Source organism: Cuculus canorus, chromosome 2, assembly GCF_017976375.1.
Source record: "Cuculus canorus isolate bCucCan1 chromosome 2, bCucCan1.pri, whole genome shotgun sequence".
NCBI classification, from domain to species: Eukaryota; Metazoa; Chordata; class Aves; order Cuculiformes; family Cuculidae; genus Cuculus; species Cuculus canorus.
Window position 1 is genome coordinate 108366756 of NC_071402.1, and position 22630 is coordinate 108389385.

The 22630-nt window shown below is 42.1% G+C and overlaps 1 protein-coding gene across 1 annotated transcript in view; it reads right to left on the bottom strand.

Moving 5' to 3' along the window:
- The window catches only part of ITGA9 (integrin subunit alpha 9), a 215866-nt gene that overhangs the window by 179227 nt on the left and 14009 nt on the right, over nt 1–22630 (bottom strand). Inside the window, exons 4-10 of the mRNA XM_054060077.1 lie at nt 20046–20169; nt 12420–12487; nt 10776–10905; nt 9168–9253; nt 6019–6087; nt 2736–2873; nt 475–580 (exon numbers count right to left, since the gene is read on the bottom strand). Of these exons, the coding sequence (XP_053916052.1) occupies nt 475–580; nt 2736–2873; nt 6019–6087; nt 9168–9253; nt 10776–10905; nt 12420–12487; nt 20046–20169 (721 nt within the window). The remainder of the gene's footprint in view (nt 1–474; nt 581–2735; nt 2874–6018; nt 6088–9167; nt 9254–10775; nt 10906–12419; nt 12488–20045; nt 20170–22630) is intronic.

A 22630-nucleotide genomic window follows, 5' to 3' on the forward strand; every position in this document is an offset into this window, starting at 1 on the left:
AGGGATGGAATAAAGCAGGAGACAAATTATTAATAGAGTACATGCTATCAGGAGTGAGAAGCTACCTCTTAGGTACACTTCATGATAAGAAACTCAATTATGTCAACAAAACTGGAAAGGCTTGAAGACATAAGGAAATGGGAACGAAATCAGACAGAGGGTGTGAGTACCTAAAGCCTTTTATAAACCACATAGTGAAGAAAAAACGCAACAAGGAAAGCAAAGCAACGTTAATGAGATTGGGGTGTGAGTTGAGTGGACACAGACTAAATTCACATCAAGGAAAATTTGCTACAAAAGGCTTCAGCAGACAAATCCTACACAAGCACATTTATCCTTAGTGGGAGCCCAGCTGATGGTTGCATCTGAAGGAGCAATAGATGCTATACTGCCCCAGCCATGGGAGGAGACTGGTAGTGCTGCCAGCCCCACTGGCATTTCCAGAGAAATGGCCCAGGAGGAAATCACACTTACCAGGGAAGCCATCATCATCGATGTCACCAAGGGCAGCCATGCTCTCTCCAAAGTGCGCATTGTAGGCGCTGTCACCACCCAGAACAAGCTGCTCTTCCAAGACTCCCTAGCAAACAGGAAATAAAACAGAGGTAGGGAAATAGTGTAAGCCCTGGACAAGGTAAGCCTTCCCCGCGGGAGCCACAACGCACTATGGGAAGTGCATGAGGCAGGGCTGCAGCCTGACTCTTACCTTCACTGCACACGGATCACCTGGAAGATAGAGATCTAATTTATTTGGGGTTTTAACCTTTTGCCTTCGCTTCCCTAAGTGGGAAGAGAGTTGGGGACAGATGAGTGATACAATTAAAAAGCTAAATTAACCAAACAATAACTCAGTAAAGTAACTAAATGCAGTCACAGGGCTTGGTGAGCTCCTGAAGGATTCCAGATGTCTAAACTGTCATAGCTCAGTGTTTGTTCTACTGGCAGATTACATTGAAGAGAGGAGTGAAATCCTCGGTCCAGGCTTATTCAACTAAATTCCAGTGAATTAAGGAGAAATTTCCCCTAAGCAAAGAACATTTGGGCAATTAGGTTTGAAAACTTTTTAAGTACTGGACTTAAGTATTAAAGCAAAGTCCCCAAAAAGCCTTCTGAAATGAAGAATAAGGAAAGAGATTTAAAGAAATAAAGAGACAGAGGAAAGTCCAGAACAAAGTAACTTTGTACTCCTATGCTATGAGAAGCCTTATATGGATCTGGTATTTCTTGCCCACCCACTTTCTGGTCAGATACATAAACTCTAGTTTTCTTGCATTCTTCCCTCAAGGCAAAAGGAACATTTTCACAAGAGAACAAAATTTAGTTACGCAATCCAACTCTGCACCCACCTCAAGGGTTGTTTTGGTTTTTCTTCCTTTGTGAATGAGAGTAAACTGCCCTCTGGAATATGTAATAAAATCTTTTTTTTTGGCTGCAGGGAGTTGCTGACTTTAAGAAAATCCCACATAATGAAATTAAAACACAACAGTGAGGAGACAGGCAGGTCTGTATGTGCAACTCGTTTCTTTGCAGTCCTCACAGGAAAGGCAAAATATAAGTTTATTAAATCTAGCATCACTATGCATGCTTGTACTGTAATGCAGTTCTCTCTTATCTGCTACAATAACCTCTTAGGAAATGGTGTTTGCAGAAGGAAACTGAGTTTAAAATGACCAAACTTCAAAATAAAATTCACAGTCCTGCAAGTCATTGCTCTTGCAAGTAATTCTTGCTGCAGGAGTATGAGAAACTCCTACTAACTTCTTGATTGTTTTATAGAAAATAAAAACGAACTTATGTATGTTTTCACTTTGAGCAGAAAATGTTAGATATCTGCTCAGCATTCTGGACCCTATCCTGAGGACCCAGCAGCAGCAGTACAATACAAGAAGTAGGTCAGCCTGAGGATCAAACTGAAAAAGCAAAGCTTATTTAAAGACGGAGTGAAAAAAGAAAATAAAATTACACCAGAAGAGATTCTGAAGTCTCCTAAATGCTGCCTACAGGACTTGTGCTGAATGTTAAGTGTAGCATAAAAAAAAATTCATACATTAAAGTTCACGAAATCCTGATGAAGCAAACCAATTCCACTTCGGCCCATAACAACGCCTCCTTTGAGAAAGACGATTTGGGACCTAAATATTAAATAATAGTAGGTAAACAATAAATGCCTTCCTATGAATACAAATTAAGAATGATCTTGTTTTGCCAATGCAAGAAAGTTTAGACTTTTCCAAGACTGCTGTTGAGTCATGCAAAATCCAACAGTACCAACTTTCCACTACAGGTTACGTATCAGGCATAATGTAATGATAAAGCGAATTCAGTCTCTGGCTTCTCTTCATGAGGACTTCTAAATCCCAATGTTTTTGTTCTGATGTGTAGGACCCAGTGACCACCCAAAACACAAAGGAAAACTCAGTCAATGTTGATGACTCTTACTTGGTTTTGGCATCAAGTTCATGTAAAGCCACAAATACCACCAAGTTGCAACATAAAACCAGAAACTTTCCCAGACCTCCTTGAAAGATTCACAGCTCTGTGATGAATGTGGGCTGGTGTCTGGGAAACCATAATACCAAATGAGTTTTCTGTGACTTCAGGCTCTGCTAGAGACATTAGAGCTCCACTATTTGAGACATCAAGTTTCATCGTACATTGCTGGAAGGACATTAGTGTTACCCTGCCCAGACCCACACCCTCATCCCTTACCAAGCCATCTTCAGTAACATACTCACATTTCCTCGGTTGATATAGACTGTGACTTGACCCTCATCTCTGATCTCAGAAAACATAGGTGCTCCGACCAGCAGGTCTGACAACCCGTCAGAGTTCAGATCAACTGCACATAAGGAGGAGCCAAAGTAAGAGCCCATCTGTAACCAAGCCGAGTCACAACAAAGCATTCAGTATCTGCCCACACACAGAAGGAAATCATTTAGGCGTCTTTTCTTTTTTTTAATTTCAAATGATGACTTGCTGCTTTATCACTCATAAGCACTCCTACAGAGAAAGCTTAGGGGATAATTCTGACAGGAATTGAACACTTTACTGTAACAGTGCATCAGCACCAACATTTTACCAACAGGATGGAATTTATACCCTGGGACACATTGAGACATTTAAAGAGGTTTCTTAGACTAGCTTTAACTTGTCAAATGCTTAAAATTACGAAGCGGTGAAATAAGCTTCCCAAAACCTAGCTACTGATTATTGATGCCCACAGACAGACTTCCTGAAGAGACTTGAAGTTAAGTACCACAGATATTAAGAAAAAAAAAAAAGAAAAATAGTCAAGGGGTAGGGTATCAATGAAAAGAGGTATCTAAATTATACCTCCCCTTGCTCTATTTGTATCAGTCCCCTTCAAAGAGCAGTACTGGTTGTGGGTTTCAATCATAGCCTTTTCTCTCATGTACAGGTCAGTGAGTTGACACAGAAAGACAATGTTCAGTGAAAGGTCTTCAGTTGATTCACAAAAAACCTAAGCCACTTAAACTTCCAATTATTATTCCTTGATAAAACTTAATTGTTTAAATTTAAGAAATGCATTCATTTCATCACATAGTTTTTGATAAGGATTAACATTAAATGATAATAATCTACCAACCAGCAGCCAAATGATGAACTTCAAAACACATTTAAAAGCAAAAAGGAAACCAAAACCAAAAATTATATCCCACCCTTATCTCATCTACTTCTGCTAAGCTACCACAAGGCATACTCTTTGAGACCAATTACAAACCATAGTCTCAAAATGAAAAGCAACTTCCAAAGAAAAATGTAAAAGATACCACTTCCTATTTGAAATTGAGAGCTGTTTACACAGCAGGAAAAATTGAGGTTATGGTAATTATTATTTAGGTTAAAAAGAATTTATCACATTTCTAGCACACTCTTACACTCCTCTTTGCAATTCCCTGACCCACTACCTTTCACATCTGACAGGTTCAGGTGTATGAGCCAAAGTTACTGGACATGTTAGGAGATTCTCTATTCCTAGTAGTCTGTAACATTTAAAAGCAGCTAAATATAGATTACATATATATAGTAGGGTGAGTTAAGGATAGAGTTTCAGTTTGTAATTCAGATTTTTGTGTGGGTTTAAGGTCAGACCTCAAACATCATTTGATTCCAGTTATTTTGTAGCTTAAGTTCCCTTGTGGATTTCTTATTTGTTTGGTTTTTTTTTTTTTAATCCACTAAGGCTTTAAAACAGATTTCTCATGGGGAAGGAGTGAAAGTTATGAAAAACATTTTACTATGTATTCAGGCCATTTTCATGGAAAGGCTATTATTTACTTAACTGCTACATGCTATGTCTGCAGCGTGGGTGATTTCACAGTACTGTGAGAACCTGGAGTCTGTGCACCTAACATCTGTAACAAGGAATTACATTTTCTTTTTTTTTCGTGTCTGCATTTGATTTCCTAGTTCAGACTCCAGCAATAAAAATGGGAATGAAGAAACTAGGCTGCTTATAACATCTGTGTAATGAGAATGTAAGAGCAGTGAACTTTCACACCACTAGGAAAGATGCAGCATTTTGTGAGACTTCATTTCCAGGCAGTGCTCATTGCTGAGCACGTCTGGTTATATTTCAATTGCTGAAGCAAAGGAAGAGTGATTTAGGACAGCCTTCTTTTTAAAATAAAAATCTTATATGGGTTTTAGAGAATCTCTAGAAGAGAGATGCTAATGGGGAAGGAGGAGACGACAACCTAGAAGTATCTGAAGGATGTAAATATTTGATTAGTTAAGTTACATTCAAGAATAAAACAATTAAATTGGAAAGGGAAAGGTTTTGGCTGAGACCTCACAACTTCCTGATAGCTCTGTTTGTTAGGCTGAGGAACAGTTCTCCAGGAGCACATCCTTAGGGACATTTAAAAGTCAATAGGGAAAGAAATGAACAGGAAGCAATCAAACACAGGAGATGCCCTGGATGAACTGGGAAGCCTTTTCCTTTCAAGATATTAGTAATCCTGCTAATGTAGGGAAAGACAAATTTTGGAGAGGCCCTAAAACACAAGCCACGCCATCCACCTACACAGCCTTGCAGTTTTCTCCTGTTCCAGGCATGTTTTTAAAGACTGCAACTGTGTTTTGTTGGGGAAAAAATAACAAAACTTGCTAGGGCTCCCAAACTGATGATACAGTCTAACACTTTAGATTCTTCTGAAGGTGGCAAGTTTCCCTAGAACCAGAAGCCATCAGTAACTATTGTCTTCTGTATTCGTTCTCCTTCCAGGAAAACACAGGCAATCCCAGGTATGGGGTATCATTTCCTTATTGTGTTATTCCCAAATAAGAAATCCTTTTGTTGTTACCTAGAGTTGTTACCTGCCCACTTTGTTTCTCCTGCAACATATCTCCAGCAAGGCTCCCTGAGAAGAACACAAGCTATTCCCCACTCAAACACAACACTGCACAGAAGAAGCTGGATCTCATCAGCATTCACTAAATTTCCTGGTAGGGGCAGTTCAGCTCTAACACACCGGTCGTAATTGCAAAATACAAGACTGATTCACAGTGGGAAGGGGGAAATCCTCATCTCTTGAGGAAACGACGCTGTTTGTCCACAAGACAGCATAACTCCCCACTGTCACAGCAGTATACAGAAAAAACAGATTGGGGATTTGTGTATTAAAATAAGCTCAGGGCTACTTACTTGTCCATATCTACTAAGAGTAAATCTCTGTATAGGCTTACCTGGTGCCCCATGTCTCGAAGGCACTGATATATTTGTCTAAGTTTAAAGCAAAGCACTAGTACAATTTTCAGCAAGACTTTTAATTTCAGTCACAGAGACACTGAGTAGACAGCAGTCATGACTGCAACAGGAGAATGTGCATACAGCTGGTCTATACAATAGGTCTACCTCTTCTGGGAGGATAAAAAATAACAATTTGCCTGACAACTTCTTTAGTGGTGGAATGAAAATAACAATCTGAGATGACTCTGCCATTATTTCCCACTTCTCTACCTCTTAAAAGAAAACACACATGCATAAAAGCTCACCTTTTTTCCTGAAGCCTGAAAAATCTTTATTAGAGATCCTGATCGTCTGTCTGTTCTGAAAATATACACCTGAAGGGTAAAAAAACATTAAAAAGTTAACCAACACTAACTACAAAGCATATAATGGTGCAGCATTGGTGCTTTCTAAATACCTAAATCATGATCACGTCCATGGCTATTGCCAAGATTCAGTTTCATGACCACTTTATTGTTCAGTCTTCTTTTAAAAGACAAAACAGAATTCCCCATTTTCTTGATGAATAACAGGTCTCTTATAATGAGAAACTCCTGAATAGTGTCTTGTCACCTACTTTTTTTGGTACACGTGTGTATGTGCAGATGTGAGTATTTAACAGCACCCAGTAATGGAACTTTCCAATTCTCAAACAAGTGACGTCTGGAGATAGCCTGGAAATGAGTGGGGCAAAAGGCTGAGAAGGTATAACCCATGTCTCTTCCCTTTTCCAGGCTCCCCTTCTCAGAGACACGTGCCTGCACATAGTGCACTGAAAACTTGACAATGCTTTAGCAAATGTCAGAGTAGAAATCACAATCAGATCACCTAAGGTATTTGCCCTCTTTCTGTCTGAAATAATCTGTAGATCAGAGAACTATTCAAACATAGTTCACTCATTGCTCACTTCCATGGAGAAACTGTTCACTCAGGAACTCTCAGGGATAAAAGTATTGATACAAGTTCAATAACAGACCTTGTATCAAAATTTAAGACCTAAAATGCATAGCTTTTAGAAAGAAAATCCCTTTGGCAGAAAGACTGGCTCAGGCAGCATTTAAGACTCCTCTAGTATTGGACAGGCTCTCTCCTAGCAGATGCTCATGCAGTTTACAGGACAGTGGATGCTTTATTTCAAGGGCCATGTGGTGGAGACAAGCATTTGACATAGTTGAATATATGGCAAGTTATTAATAGGTGGTGAGAAAGGGTTCAAAGCTGTTTTCAGCCAAAAAAACATCACAGATTTACTGCAGACAATTGCTCTGAAGGACTCCCTAGGTTTTGCAGTGGCATGTTTAGCAGCAAGAGAACATTGCTAGGTGTCATAATTCCAAACCCAGTCTTAACTAATGGCGCTCTTGGTGACTTCGTAAAAGTCATAGAATCATAGAATGGTTTGGGTTGGAAGGGACCTTAAAGATGACCTCATTAGACTCCCTCTGCCATGGGCAGGGACACCTCCCAGCAGATCAGGCTGCCCAAGGTCCCATCCAACCTGGCCTTGAACACCTCCAGGGATGGGGCATCCACAACTTCCCTGGGCAACCTGTGCCAGTGCCTCACCACTCTCACTGTGAAGAATTATGTCTAGTCTAAATCTTCCCCTCTCCAGTTCATACCTGTTCTCCTTCATCCTATCACCGCAAGTTTTTATGAATAGCCCCTCTCCAGCTTTCCTGCAGTCTCCCCTCCGGTACTGGAAAGTCGCTACAAGGTCTCCTCAGAGCCTTATCTTCTCCAGGCTGAACAACCCCAACTCTCTCAGCCTGTCCTCATATTAGAGGTGCTCCAGCCCTCTGATCATCTCTGCAGCCCTCCTCTGGACACGTTCCAACAGTTCCATATCCTTCTTATGTTAAGGATTCCAGAACAGGACACAATACAAAATGACTCATGAAGTATTTTGGCTTTACCTTCAGTGAAAAGGGTGTGGCAATGCTAACGACTTTCTATCAGGGAACTGGAAAGGATCAACTTATTAGAGAGTGTAGAAATACAACAGGACTGCTCAGCATAACGACCTGTACTCAGCACCTCTTACAGCCCCTTTGCCACGCACTCCTGCTACCCACATCCCAAGCCAAGGGAGAATGATGGGACCTTTTGTAAGTACAGCAGTGATCTTTGGACTACAGAGTTCATGCATTTCATGTTAACAGCTGGGTTTTCCCCATCCTTGTACAGAAATTAAATCTGTCCAACAGAGAAAACAGGTTGGAAGGAAGGTGAATTGGAGAAGCCGTGACAGAGTACCTGGGATAAGGAAACTGTCTCTCCCATGCGTGTCCTGTCAGTAGGAACAGTGCTGTTACTATCTCACATATGACCCAGTCACATCAGATCAGGTTTACGTACCATGTCCACCCTCTACTTTTATTCCATTTTCCCCATTCCCACTGTTACACTCTGGGACAGAGTAACCGCCAAAAACAATCTGCCTAAACCAACGGATAGCATTGCTGTTAATGGGGATATTATTGTTGTGAGTCAACTAAAACACATGTTCCTATAGGGCAGAAGAGCCACAGAGAGGAAGGTGTAAGGCGGCTGCAGGACACCTCTGCTCAAGTTCATGGTAGCAATAGGTCTCAAAAGGATCAGATTTTGAAGATGGACAAAAGCAGATCCTTTATAGTCCCTCCCCTCATCTTCCCACTGCTCCACCTTTGGTTCAGAAGTATATAAGGGTCACCGCACTCAGCCTCACCCATTTCCCGCAACAGCAACTTTGTACTCAGCACAAGAACACCAGGCACACCTAACTCACCAGCCATCTCTATCTTAGCTATCCACTTGCTTACATCTTTGGGATATCAAATATATGAAAGCCTATAGGGAAACTGTTTTATTTTTTTCCTTCTCAAGAGACTATCACCAAGATTTTTAAGTAGAACTGGAAGAAACACAGATTCTAATTCAGTAAACATCAACGTATTATATAGTTTTAAAAGGGACATCAAACCCCCTAGTAAATGGCTTTTCACGCTATTAGAGATTCTCCCCTTAAGTAAATACTGAGACAGTCACATGTATAAAGAAAGCAGAAGACAAACTCCTTTCCAAGCTTTTTCCTTTTCAGGCAAGGTTTAAGTAATACCTATACGTTACAAATCCTAAATTAAAGCAATGTGAAAAAAATGTAGCCTGTGTCCAGCTAAAATAACTATTGTAAGGATTGGATTGGATTGGAGAGAGAGGAAAGAGAGAGGTGAGGGGTGTGAGGCACCAGGAGGGACAGGTCAAGAAAATTCGATGACTTCATCAAATTACCTCACCTCTCCCCTGCTCAGTGCTCCAAAACTATCCTGTAAGCAAAAATCTCTTGGCTTCTCAGACATGTGGGAACTGCATCTCTATTACTTTCTTTGCCCCATTGCATCTGACTAAATTATTGTTTGATAAAAAGACGCACCTTTCCTATGCCTCCGTCCTGGGGAGCTCCTCCTACAACATCCGTGCTAGTTGGCTGAGAGAAATGACCTGCTGTCACTGCATATCCTGCGTGGGAGATAGGGTGGGAGAGGAGAGAGGAAATAAATAAATAAATAATCATTAAAGGGAGAAGCCTGAAAAACAAGTCAGCCAGCTGGATCACACTAATCAGGATTCACTGCTCCTCCGGGGCTGCACATTGTTAGCGTTCAACAATCATTCCACTCTGGATGCGCCAATATTCAGCTTTAGAGTTCACAGCAGTGGGAAGTGACAGCACATCCTCCAGTACTCTTCCAATAGCTCAGAGACGAAAGCTGTGCGCAGAGCTGGGCGAGGGAAACACAAAGCAGATACGGGGAGCAGTTCGGTAACCATGAAACCAGAAAGGGAAGCAGTAAATCAGGAACAGGAACACATAAAGAGAGCAAAGAGACCACATCATCACAGAGAAAGTATTGCATGAGAGAGTGACAGTCCTGTATTAACCAGAAAAAAGTGTCCTCCTTTGGTTAGAATCTCTGCTCAGGAAAGCTTGGAAAATTACGTGCTTTTTTTTGGTTGATGGGGAAAGCGGAGGACAGTAGGCAACGAGGTCAGAGTATTTAATGGCTTAAAAAGATTTTTGTTTAGGCAAGAAGAAAAATGGGAGGATAGATCAAAGAAAGGAGAAGTGTATTTGAAAGAAGATCAAAGATTCAAGTCTTATTTGATACATTAAAATGATATATAATAATTCCAGAAGAGTACTTTCCTTCTAAGGCTGTACTGTATTTGCCTTGCTCTTCTGCTGTAAATTATGAGGCTCTTGTCTACATGGTAAACACTGTAATTCAGGTCTATCAGTGGCAAAACCTATTTATGTCCTTAAATATGGTATGTATACACTCCTCATTTAGCTACCACCAAGCAGAATCTTCCAAGAGATATTTTTCTAAAGACTAAAGGTTAAGAGGGGAAAAAAGAGAGATTAGTGTGAGTCTTTGGTCAAACAATACCAAATCATCGACTGTTTGAAATGTCTTCTAGGTTTCAACAGTCTTAGGCACTGAGGGTCCAGTGGAAGCCTTTAAATCAAATATTTTTGAGACATTAGCTGGTTGTAGAGCAAGTAAAACCAATGGCAAACCCTTTCACAACCTCATTCTGTTGCTAATGACTAATTTATATGGTGCTATTTTCGTTGAAATATATTTGTATCTGCAATATACATTCTGTAATCATGTGTTGTACACATTTTAAGCATAGGTATAAGCAGACATGCAGTTTATCCAATGACAAATAACTTGTCTGTAGCAGGGCAAAAGCAGGAATGTAGGATGCCCACTACCTTCTAACGTGCATTTTCTATACTAGTCAAAACAAATTAGTTTTTATTAAAACAAGCAAACAAAAATGGATTATTCTGGCTGCTTCTTTGCTTATATTTCTTTCCAGGTAGGTAACCCTTTAATTCAGATGTTCTTCCTCTCATGCTTTTTATAAAAAATACTCTAAACAACAACAACAAAAAAATCTGCATCAACTTTATAGCATCAAAGCCTTGAAACATGATGTTGGACTGATCCATTCTCCCAGAGCTGCTTACCAAGGTACGTGTACCGCCTCGCTATCACAGCATCATCATTCAGTTTGTAATATGTGTTGTCAGTGAGATTCAGTACTTTGACAGTTCCTGTCCAGTAATAAGATCCTGGTGCCCCCATGATGACCAGCTCCTACAACAGGAAAACCAGAAGGGTATGGGGAAAAGAATGGGGAAAAAATAAATAAATAACAATCAAAACTGGACCAAAAAAATTCATGCTTTACACAGTAATGGAAAAGGCACAGGAAATTAACCTTAAACACCAGTTATAAGCATACCTATGAGAATCTCTGTTCTGTGTGCATGTAGAGAATATCCTTCTTCCCAAACGTGGAGGTTACTGCACATACCCTAGAGACACATGGTCTCTCCTTTTATGGCCCATTTTTGCTCAGCTGTTCTGCTACTTTGATAGAAGACTTTCCTTTTCCTTGGGAGGGGCCATGCCCTTGAGGTCAAGGGATCATTTACCAGCAGGAATGACTACCATCAGCAATGTTGAATATACGGTAGGGGCTTGCCTGTTTGACCCAAAAAGCCATTTATCTGAATTTCCTGCTCAGTGAGCTGCTGTTGGGCTGAAGCAATGAAAGTTCAAAGATATCTTTTGAACTAGGTTAGCAAGGCAGGATTTAAACCATGGGAACAGAAACAGGCTGGAGAGAGCAGACAAGCCAGGAAACAGCTGCTGCTGGCTGAACATCCAGTTATCAGACAGCACCACTGCAGCAAACTTGCCTGCCATCCCAGTTTACTCGGAAATCACCTTCTGCCATTTCAGAGAGGACACCTTTATTCCATTTATATCAGCCTGGACAATAAATTCTGCAGACCAGCAAATGTATAAATAGGAGGGAGCATATACTTGACATGACAGTAACAAGGAGCCTAACACTGAAATAGTGGGTTTTTTTCTTAAAAAGACAAAAAAAAAAAAAAAAGCCCAACACCTTCCCCTTCATTCTGTCCCCCTCACAAAAAAAAAAGCCAACGCTTAAATATAACAAAAAAATCACTATATATATATATGGAACAAATCGATCCTTGACATAACTAAAACATGATTGATAGAATTCTGTCCAGGAAGGAATATGGTCTGGTATTCAGAATGGCTCTGGAGTGTGTATTTTACCATGTTACTTCTTCTCCATCTTTTTAAACAAAAGAACTCAAGCAAAACTTTTTTTAAAAAGTATTTATCGTAGGTATGCATATGTACATGCATGTGCATTTAAATATTGACAAAGGTGCATATACCACATGTATGCATACACAAACAAAACCACTTAGGTGGGACTGGTTTATGCATCACTTAAATTAAGGACTAATGTTAGACATAGAGATATCTCTACACAAGGGATGCACATGACAAAACTATTCCCTAAAGACATTTCCCAGAGTCAGCTCACTCATTCTTGCCCACAGACCTTGCACATACACCTACCTACAAAGGACTGAGCAGGTGTTGTGCAAGATGCAGGTGCTCGGGAGCCCGGATGAGGCAAGAGGGTGTATGCTGGCAGGGAGGGAAGATGCTCAACAGTCAGCCTGCTGCCTAAGCTGTGCCCGGGCTCCCCTCCTAGGGCATGTAGCTAGAGAGCTGCTCACCAACCCCATTCCTCCCACGCATGCGCCCCTGCTCACCTCAGTGAAGAAGCCCGCAATCCCCGCCTGGCATGAACCATGCTCCTCCCCATACTTCTTCTTGTACTCTGCATGGGAGAAGGCAACAAAACAAACCACGATCATCCTTGGCATGGCACATGCTCTCCACCTGAGCCATATGCATTGCTGCATATGCAACCTCAAGGAACACCAGCACCAAAGCTCCTAGGTTTTACTGATGGATCTGCCACTGATGTGCACTATGGCAGCATCCTCACCTGCATCATGAGGAAAGCAAGAGGCCAGAAATCAGGGTAGGACATCCAGTCTGCTGCCTAGAGAACCACAAAATGAGCAGTACCACAGTAACGCGATGGTAACAGCAGCAGTTTCACTCTGCTAAATGTGCATTGGCAGATGCGCCTGTCTCTAGCAGCTAGATCGATGCAGCTGGCAAGGAGAGGAGTAAAATGTGATGCCCAATGCCTGTGTGCCACCAACCTTGCCCCAGGAGGTTTAATCCTCAGGCTCATCATTTCCTCAGAGGAGGTCATCAATGCTTCCATAAACACTTCTGTTGGAGGGTGCTTTGGGACACTGGTCCCAGAGGGTAGCAGTGAGTGAGGAAACAGTACTGCATTTCTAAGTGATGAGACAACAGTCTCACGTGAGCGATGCCTAGGTGTGCTGCTTCACATGGCCACCTGCTCAGAGCTCTCAGTTCAGAGGGGACCCAGCCAGCATCGCTATAGTCATGAATCAACTGTTTCCCCCATCAAACCTGAGGAATTTTTCCTTTATCTTTTTGCAGAAGAGGAAAAGAAAACATTTTTAGAAACACATTAAATTTGGGGTAGGGGTGGAAAGGTGGGGGAGGAGGGAAAGGGAAAGGGAAAGGGAAAGGGAAAGGGAAAGGGAAAGGGAAAGGGAAAGGGAAAGGGAAAATCTCTTCTCACCCTGCTTTAATGCAAATATTTTCAGTTTAGAAGCATCCAAAACTTAGAGCAGGATGAGAACCTTTGCAGGTTTTTTTTTGTTTTTTTTTTTTTTTAACAGACCATTACTTCCAAATATTTACCATACTAATAAGTGCCCAGCTTCAGTATATTGCCACTATCTGTATATTACAGTAATTCAGGCTCCAAAAACATTCACCATATACCCTGCTAACTGTGATTTTTTTTTTTTTCAAATAACCACCATTAACTCATCACTAAATGACACAAATTTTAATGAAATCAATAAGCAAATTGTCTCTTTAAAACCAAGGAAGTTCCTTTTGAGTTGCATTTTATCTTATTGAAGATCAAAACTAATTAATTATAAACTGCTGCCTTCTCACACAATTTTTTGAAAACATTGTATGTATGCATACATACATATATATATATGCACATACATACATACACACACAGAGCATTCCCCTTTTATATCTTATATATAGTCTCTTCCTAACATCATAAGGATGCTCAGATTGTTAGGAATTTGCTGAGGTTGTACCAGTTGCACAGAGAGAGATTTAATTGGAGATACCATGCAGAACAGTGACTTGATCCACAAATTACAGCCCAAATGCCTAACAACGTTGGCCAAGGCTGGGTCCTGCCAAAGCATACGTACGTCCCAGCACACCAGGAGGGTCAGAAGCACACTTGAGCTTCCTCGTGGGAATGCACAACAGTTTCACTGAGAAATGAAGCTCATATTTGTTCATGGCTATTCATTAAGTGCTGAGGCTCTGAATCGCTAGCTGTCCACATATAGTCTCTCACAGAGCCAGGCACCCCTTGCCTGGGAAAAAAATATTTGTTTATTGATATGAACATTTTTTTTTTATTCAGAGAGCCAAGGAGATGAGGTTTCTCCCTTTGGCATTTCCTGAAAAATAATGCTATGCACGTCCTAAACGCCCTGCCTTTGCTACAGCTGGATTCCCACCCTTGCAAAGGATGAAACGCAGCAAGTTCCACGTCTGACCTATTCAGAGGCTTTCACTTCCAGCCAAGGTTTTCCCTTTACATGATGTATTGACATGTGACCAGATTTGCACTACAATTCCCAGGTGCTTGTAATTTGAAACAAAGCGCCCCTAGCCACTATGGCTCTGGAGGTCTGGCAGTATCCTTCTGTCTTGCATCCTGCCAAGTTTAGGTTTCTGTAATGCCAGAGCTTGCGGCTTTAGAGACTACCTTCTTAAAGCCCACTTTACAGGACATATATATATATATATATTTTATTTTTTTTTAATAGAAGGCTAGAAGGGGCTTCAGCCAATGCTTAGGCAGCACAAACAAGCACCGTACCCTGCCTGAAAAGCCACCCCAGGGCCCCACAGCCTAGGCTGACCCAGCTTGCTAGCCAGACCACCAGCATCCACTGTCCTTCTAGGCATCAGAGGCTGTATTTCCTGCCAGACCTTGCTCAGGCCAGGGTACTGACTCTTAAGGCAAATAAGCCTCTTATCTGCAACATGAGGCAAGATGACTTCTTACACATCTCCTTCTTGATAGCTCTCTGCCAGGCCCACTTAAAAAAACGTAACTTTAAACAAAAGCCCCAACATCAGAAGAAACAACATAGCTGATTTTCATCAGCAATGTAAGTATTAGAAACGGAATAGAAATAAAGACATCCCTGTTTTCATTGTCAGGCAATTTAAAAACAATTATTCTTCAAATGTACCGAATTATTAACAGTGATGCATAAGGAATGGGAAAGAAATGGTGGTTTAAATGCTTGTTGAATAAGCTACGTTGGAATGCTCATACTTTCACACACTTGTTCATGGCTTTCTGTGATGTTCAGTGTTTATTAAGTCACTTATTCTGCCAGTAATATCTGCTAAAACTAACGGCCCTACATTTCACTTAACTAACTTTGGTTGTAAAAGTAGATAGATGGGATTGCTGCCTTTCTAGTATATTCAGAGTTTATTGGATATAACAAGTACTGCTGTAAACTAAAGAAGAGACATCAAAACATGTTGACTTGAATAAATACTTGACAAAACTTCTCACAAAAAAAGAAAACAGCTTACAGAAAAAGAAACGGATTCATTACAGTAGTGAGGCATTACACACAGCAATGATGCAAATCAATGACCACTCTCCGTCCCTAGAGGTATCAAGCCTCCGTCATATCAGTTTGGGACCTGAGTACATCACACATATTGATTAAACTGTTTTCCTAACACCTTTGAGAGAAATCAGCTTCAGTGGTGTTTTGGAAGAGGAAAGCAAAGCACAGAGGCCCAAACACCTCAGACGTTAAGGCTACTTGAGCGTTTAAAGCTCTGTTGACACAGAGCAGAAATCAGTACCATGTTTTGGGGGATCCAGACAGAGGCAGTCCTTCTCAGGGAACCAGGAATCCAGCCAAGACAGACTGTGGGCCCTTTTTCTGCAGTATAATCATTTCAGCACAAAAACATCCCTCCTCATTGGCCCACCTAACTCCGATCTGCAGCAGTGTAGCCCCATTCCATGCCCAAGCAGTGCTCCTTTCCACCCATGGTCACAGCCCAGCACAGCTCCTGATCCTGGACAGTTGCATCCCAGCCCCACAGACTTCTGCCTTCTCCCTGGAGTAGATCTGGTTCTCCCAAGGACTGGATGAGCACAAAAGGCATGAAAACCAAGACCACTCCTACCTCCCCCCCGCTTCAGTGCACAGCAGTGACACCTGTCACTTCTACAACACACCCACCGATGCAGTGAAACAATCAACCATCAGGAAACTGTGCAGTTACTGTGTCAGCTCAAGGCTTTTGCACACTTGAACAGTAACATTTGCATGAGGTTTATATATTGCATACAGTGAATTCAGTCGTTTCCACATAGCTCCGGGCAATAACTGCTGTCATGAACAGATCTTTTGTTCTTACACTACTTTATTGTTCTTTCTCATCTGCCCGCAGACTGCTGTGCACCTCCAATTACACAGACCGCAAACCACTAAACTAACTGCTGTGGCAACAGCTGATAGCAAAGCAGTAAGATGAAGCTGAGTCTGGAAGAGGTGGCCGCCTCTGCGACTTTGAAGATGCGCCATGAATAAATACATAAAGAAACAAAACAAAAAAATGGGGAAGAAAAAGATGCTAGTGTTTTGTAGCCATGATGTTCTCAGGTTATAAGAGAAGTAAGGCTGAGAAAGAAGTAATTTGATAAAACAATATAAAACAAAAAAGGATAAGCAGTGATGTGTAATGACTCTGAAGGCAAATCTTCTCTGAGCAAATCTCTAAAAGTCTCTAAGCAAACTTCAAGGCCTTAACATAGCATAAGCTCCACAGTGCAATAAAATTCTCTGTACTTCCATATGCGAAGATGGTAGAAAATAGAGAATTACAATAAAGTATCATTTGCACTGGAAATCTTTTCCTCCCTCGCTGACAGCATTTCACTACGCCAGGAAGAAACAGTAGCAATCTTTCTGATCTAGCATTGTGGTACTGGGTTTGCACCACAAAGCAGGGATGTTTTGATGGCTCCCAGAAAACCAAATGCGGTCTGGACCCTGTGGGAAAATTTGCATATCCCTTTACAGATAAAGCATGTAAGCATATGCTGTTCCTCTTATTTACTAACCAAAGGGTCCATCAGTCTCCCTCACTTCCACCAACAACTACTACCACAGAGAAGTGGGAAACCATCCCAGCTCTCCCCATCAGCTAGGCTGCTTCTTGCAGTAGACGTGGTCACCCTTCTTCTTTGCAAACTGAGGCATAAAGAGGGAATGGGGAGGCAGATCCTTTTTTTTTTTTTTTTGGAAGGTCCTTAAAACTATGGGAAAAATAACCAAGTGAAAGCACTGCCTGGAATACTGTGGCTCCATACGCCAGCTATACCACAAAGGACATCCAGCTCATATAAACCAGATTAGTTCCTACTCAGGGAGGTTGCATTTAACTATTAGGCTTGCTGCTGCTCTCATTAGCTCTCAATCACTTCCAGACTTCTGTCAGCCATTCCAGGGAAACCAGACAAGAATATGATGGATTGAGACTACTATGTTGTTGTACCACTACCATCCAGTCAGGAAATTTCCACTTCCTCCTTTGTCTTTAATTATTACGTCTGCTTTATGTGGAGAGAAAACATACTGTCTGCGTTAAGTATGTCTTTCTCAAGGTCAGACTCTGCTGCCTTTCTGGCAGAAGAGTTTTGTTATACAAGGTAATAATCCATCTTGAGGTGCACACATACACACAAAGACAGATGGAGACTACGTGCACACAACTGGCTTGCACCATTTTATCAGTTAGGTGAAAGCCAGCTCTGGTTGTGGACCATGCAGCCATGCCAGCCTCTCACAGGGCCTTAGCTGTGCCAAGGACAGGGCTTCTGGAAATGAGCCTAGGACTGTCTGCATCAATTCAGGCACAGCAAGTCCAGAGAAGGATGAGACACCACCTTAGTGGGTAAAGGCACACTCCTCAGCGCAGGGCTTGCAGCCACAGGTCTGGCAACCACTTTGCAATGGCCACAGAGGCTGTTGGTGTAGCAGCACTTCAGTTGCATTATACACTGCGTTTATTATCCCTATCAGACTCCAAGCTGCTCCTCTTTGTACTGTTCCTCAGTGTCAGTGGAGAGGAATTTCTTCTTTTGCTTCCAGAAAGTGAAGGAAAAAAGTTATAAGGATGACTGCAATCTTATTTCACAGCAAACCTCAAACAACTAATCCCTCTGCGTGACGTACCACAGCTATCTCTCTCTTTGAGCTTGTTTTATTGAATCCTAAAAGATGCAGGAGTAAACAAATTTAGCCATCCCTCGTGATACTCTGTGATTTCATGTCTGATGTGGCCGGAGGGGGGGAGGGGAGGAGAAGTCAGTCCCAAACCTCCAATTTTCACTCTAGCATGGAATGAAATTAAGCCAACATCATACTGCACCAGCCCTGCCAAATTTCCACTGGCTGCTCTGTGTGTACTAGGCCCACACATTTCTATTTTCTAGCAATTGCTGGCAAATATCCTGTCAGATTAGCAGCAGTTTTACTCCAAAGACATGACGCATATAAAAACACAAGTGGTTCATCTCTTCCAGAAACCACCTCCCTGCCACAGCTTCAGGCAGGCTGTCTTTAAGGCAGTGCAGGAGCAGCGACAAAGGTTCAGAGGGAGCCCTGGTAGTGTGTCCATCTGTGTACAAAGTTAATATCAGTTAATATCAGATTATTTGTAACGCATTACCTCTGTGTCAGGTCTTATCTTGATTTTGCTGACAAGAAGGAAAAATGAAAAGATAAATACAGCAGGACCGTGCTTATGATAGGAGCAGAGCAGCTGGCATGACTGCTGCTGTTGGGTCAAGAGACTCAACACCCCTCACATTTCAAATAATGGGCAGCTTCAGGTCTGGAAAATACTCAAGGCACAAGCGCATGCTGTCTCCAGAAGGTGTTTGGGTTTGTGGTAGCAGGTCCCTGAGCAAAGCCCAGAGGGAGGCAAGGAGCCTCCTCAGGAGAAAGGGAGGCCATGAAGTTGACTCAGGTCTGTCACAGAGCTGGTTTCATGGGCTGCTGAGCCGGGACACAGCTGCTCACCAGCAGTGAAAAGATTTGCTGGGACATCCACTGCCTTGTCCCTCTCCCACTCACTAATGTAAGTAGTAAGTCCGCTGCTAGCTGTTGACAACTTGGGAAGGAGGGGTAATGAATAAAAGCAGATAAATAAATAGAATCACAGGTCTTGCCCAGAAGAAACCTCGCTGCATGTTATCCTCTAAACTCCCACGCTTCCTCAGGCTCCTACAGGTGAGAGGGGAAAGACAATGCCCAAGATAGACAGGAGAAACCCAGAAGGCTTTATCCCAAAGTGTTCATCTGAAGGCCATGAAATCTTAGGAGATACCCTATCTTCTTCAGAACAGCATACTCGTGCCTCTAGTTTAGTTAATTGCTCTTGGCCGAGGAGACACTGTCTTCTGAAGTCTTTAGGAAAGGAAACGCGATACAAGAGCCTTATATGCACCAGAGAGGTGGAAAATCAAAATGTTGACACTTGGGATTTAGAGCAGAACCAGCAACCGCCCACTGCTCAGAGCTGGAGCTCTCCCTCCCTGTGCCCCCCAAATACAGACCCTTGAAGGGTCCAAATAGAGACCAAGATACCCTATGACACCCAAACAAGTTTAATATAAATTGCTGCAGAAGTTCCCTGAAACGAGCAAGGTGTTAAACAGCCCTTTCCCCTGTCCCCCCCTCTCGTCTTCTGAGAAATCAAAACATTTCCTTAGGACAGAAATTTGTTCCCAACAGCAACATAATTGAGGATTTTTTCTCTGTGCCACAGAGAAGCATGAAAGGCCAAGTTCAGACCAATACCTACTGATTATTCATATAAGGGAGAGAGAAGTGTTGCCTTAAAAACAGAGTTTAAAAATCTGTTATTCCTCTAGTAAAGTGTGTCACGTGCAGTTAAGTCAGAAGACCCATTCAGTTATTCTGTCACTCCCATTACTTCATCCAAAACCCAATCCCTGCCCAAGGTGTACCACGAGGCAGCCATACGTTACCAAAAAAATAATAAAAGAAAGGAAAATATTAGTAGTGAGAGTTACTGTGGATGGTTTTGGAAATGAAGGGAAAACATGGCAGCTGTAAAATGAGAGCACAGTAACAGAGGTGAGCCCTGCTCCCAGCCTCCACGCTCCTTACCTTCGTAGCAGGGCAACAGCTTCTTCCCGTTGGGTTGCAGGTTGGGCGGAATAATATTGCAGAAACCATGGGGCAGGATGTACTCTGTCTCATAGTAGATGTTTTTCCATCGGTGTGCGCATGCCTAAACAGATCATATCATATATGTATTATTGACCCAGAGTCACAGGAAAGGCCTCTGACCAAGGCAGAGCACACATGAACAGGACCACTCATCATTACTTTCCCTCCATGATCCCACCATCCTCTGTTTACATCCTAGTCTTTCTAGATGAAGTATTTTCTCAGTGATAACATCTGCAGTTCGTGACACTGCCTGACCTGGCAGGTCAGCTCTCAGTCTTCATGTGTGCACAACTGGGAAAACAGCAGCTGTTGGAACCCATGTTGGACATTTCAAGATCTCTTACTGGGTATGAATCCTCACAACTAGTAAAGCGTTTCTAACTAAAGATGCACTAACGGAAGCCAGCCAAACCAGAAGAGGGGAAGAATAGGACATTGAGAATACATACAAGAGGATCAGAAGGAATGCTAAGACTCAGAAGGCTGGTAAGGCCATATTAGAAGGTTATCCCACCAAAGGATGCATGTGAGTCAAAGGCTTGTCTCACTGGGAAAGGAGGCTTTGTTTCTGATGACAGCTGGGCTTTGCTTACTGATAATGAATTTAAGTGAAGATGCCAGAGATTTTGTGGCAACAAGAATGGAAACATCACTCAAGGTGCAGATGAGCTGCAGAGATCAGTATGCCACCTCCTTTGCAGTGAAGAATAAGATCACTCTGCAATATAAGAGCTAAACAGACTCCCCAGGACAGATTGCTCAGTACAAGTGTCACACACAGGCATACATACAAGTGATATGGAATCTGGTTCACACCCTCCCTGAACCCACTTGCTCTAAAAATTAACACTGCACTGCTGCTAGTCAAACCACAAGTTGTCTGATGCTCAGAGGTTAGCTGGAATAAAAGGAAGCAAGATGTGAAACAGCAAGGGCTTTGAACTTGAGCACATGCCAGGCTGTATCTCCAGCTGGTCTAAGTCACTGAAGTCAGCATCAACGTGACAATTTATATCCTTTAAGGCTTGGTCCCACGTGCACAGAGCAGCCTCTACACTACAAATGCTCTATTCCACATACTTTCAGCGTTTCCTGGAAAATTTACATCAGCCCCCTTCATTTGACCCTATCCTCCCCAGATGAGACACTCCCTCTTCTTCCCCTTTGCGTTACCAAACTTTTCTGCCTCAGCATCCCAGCGATGATCACATTGCCTGTAGGAGCACCTCAACACTGATAAAAACCCCACAAACCAGGCACAATTGCGTCACCTATCCACTAAAGGACTTGGGAAGTCTACCAACCACTGGTAAACTCAAAATTCAATCTAGCAGTCAACACATGCCATACACATAATCCCAGAAAGACATAAAAGGGTAATCCTACTCTCATTTTTTTAACTGAAAAAAGAGCAAAACCAGTTGTGCCATAGCCTATTCTGCTGTTAGCAGAATATTTATTGCTTTCCTAACCTCCACTACTCGGGGAGAAGCACGTATCTCCTAAAGATGACTATCACAGAGGTATGTTGAGGGACTTTGGAGGCCAAGGAAAGCTCTGCACTGCACTGTGCCAGCTGTCACCTGTGATGCGAAGGATGCTTTTAATGGCATTCAGCTCAACAGCCAAATGAATGTGAGGAATACTGCAAAGAGCAGCTTTGGGGACTCCCTCACGTGCTTTAAGAAAGCTCAGTTATGGTTTTAATCCCCACGCACCACTCATTCATAATTCAACAGCATTGCAAAAGCAGCACATAAAACACTTCTTTTTCAAGTAACCAGGAAATAGTTTCTCTCCTGATGGATCTGTGCTACGAGCACAAAAATACATATGCACAGTCCTTTTAAAGACAGTACCATAAAGATACATACCATTAAACAAACAGTCAAGTCAACCCCAACTCCGGATATAAATTCAAACGGAAATAGTCCAAGAGTATTTTTTAAAATTATGGAAAGATAAATAAAGGATTGTGATACTGTAAATTCCTTAACATGTTATATCTCGGTAACTGTAAGAGACTCCCATAAATTAACCTACTAATCTCTCCCAAAGGAGCACAAACAACAGAGTCAGGGAGAGCAGCAGCATTTCATCACAAGCAGGAGGCTTTTCTCAGGACTGAGGTGCAGAGGCCAAGATAGATAAAACAGTATATGGGGCAAAAAAAACGTTGTTGCTGCTGCATAAGTATGTTAAAAATCAACTGGAGCTATGGGCTCAGTTTGGCAATTCTGGGCACACTTGTTTAATCTTTCAGGGTGTGGGTTTTGTTTGGGAGTGGCGGGGGCAGGATGTGCTTCTTGGTTTGCAGAAATTTTCATTTTTTTTTTTTAAATGATCCCTGTTCTGTAGCTTCATCACGCTCTGCATTCAGGCACTCTACAGTTTACCACTAACTGCCTGAGTCTGGGGACAGCTTGTAACTGTAGCTCCAAGAGATGAGCTCCACCTCCTTATCTCAGCAGGGGCTTCCCCAGACTGTCCCTACACAGCTGCTGAATTTGACACATTCA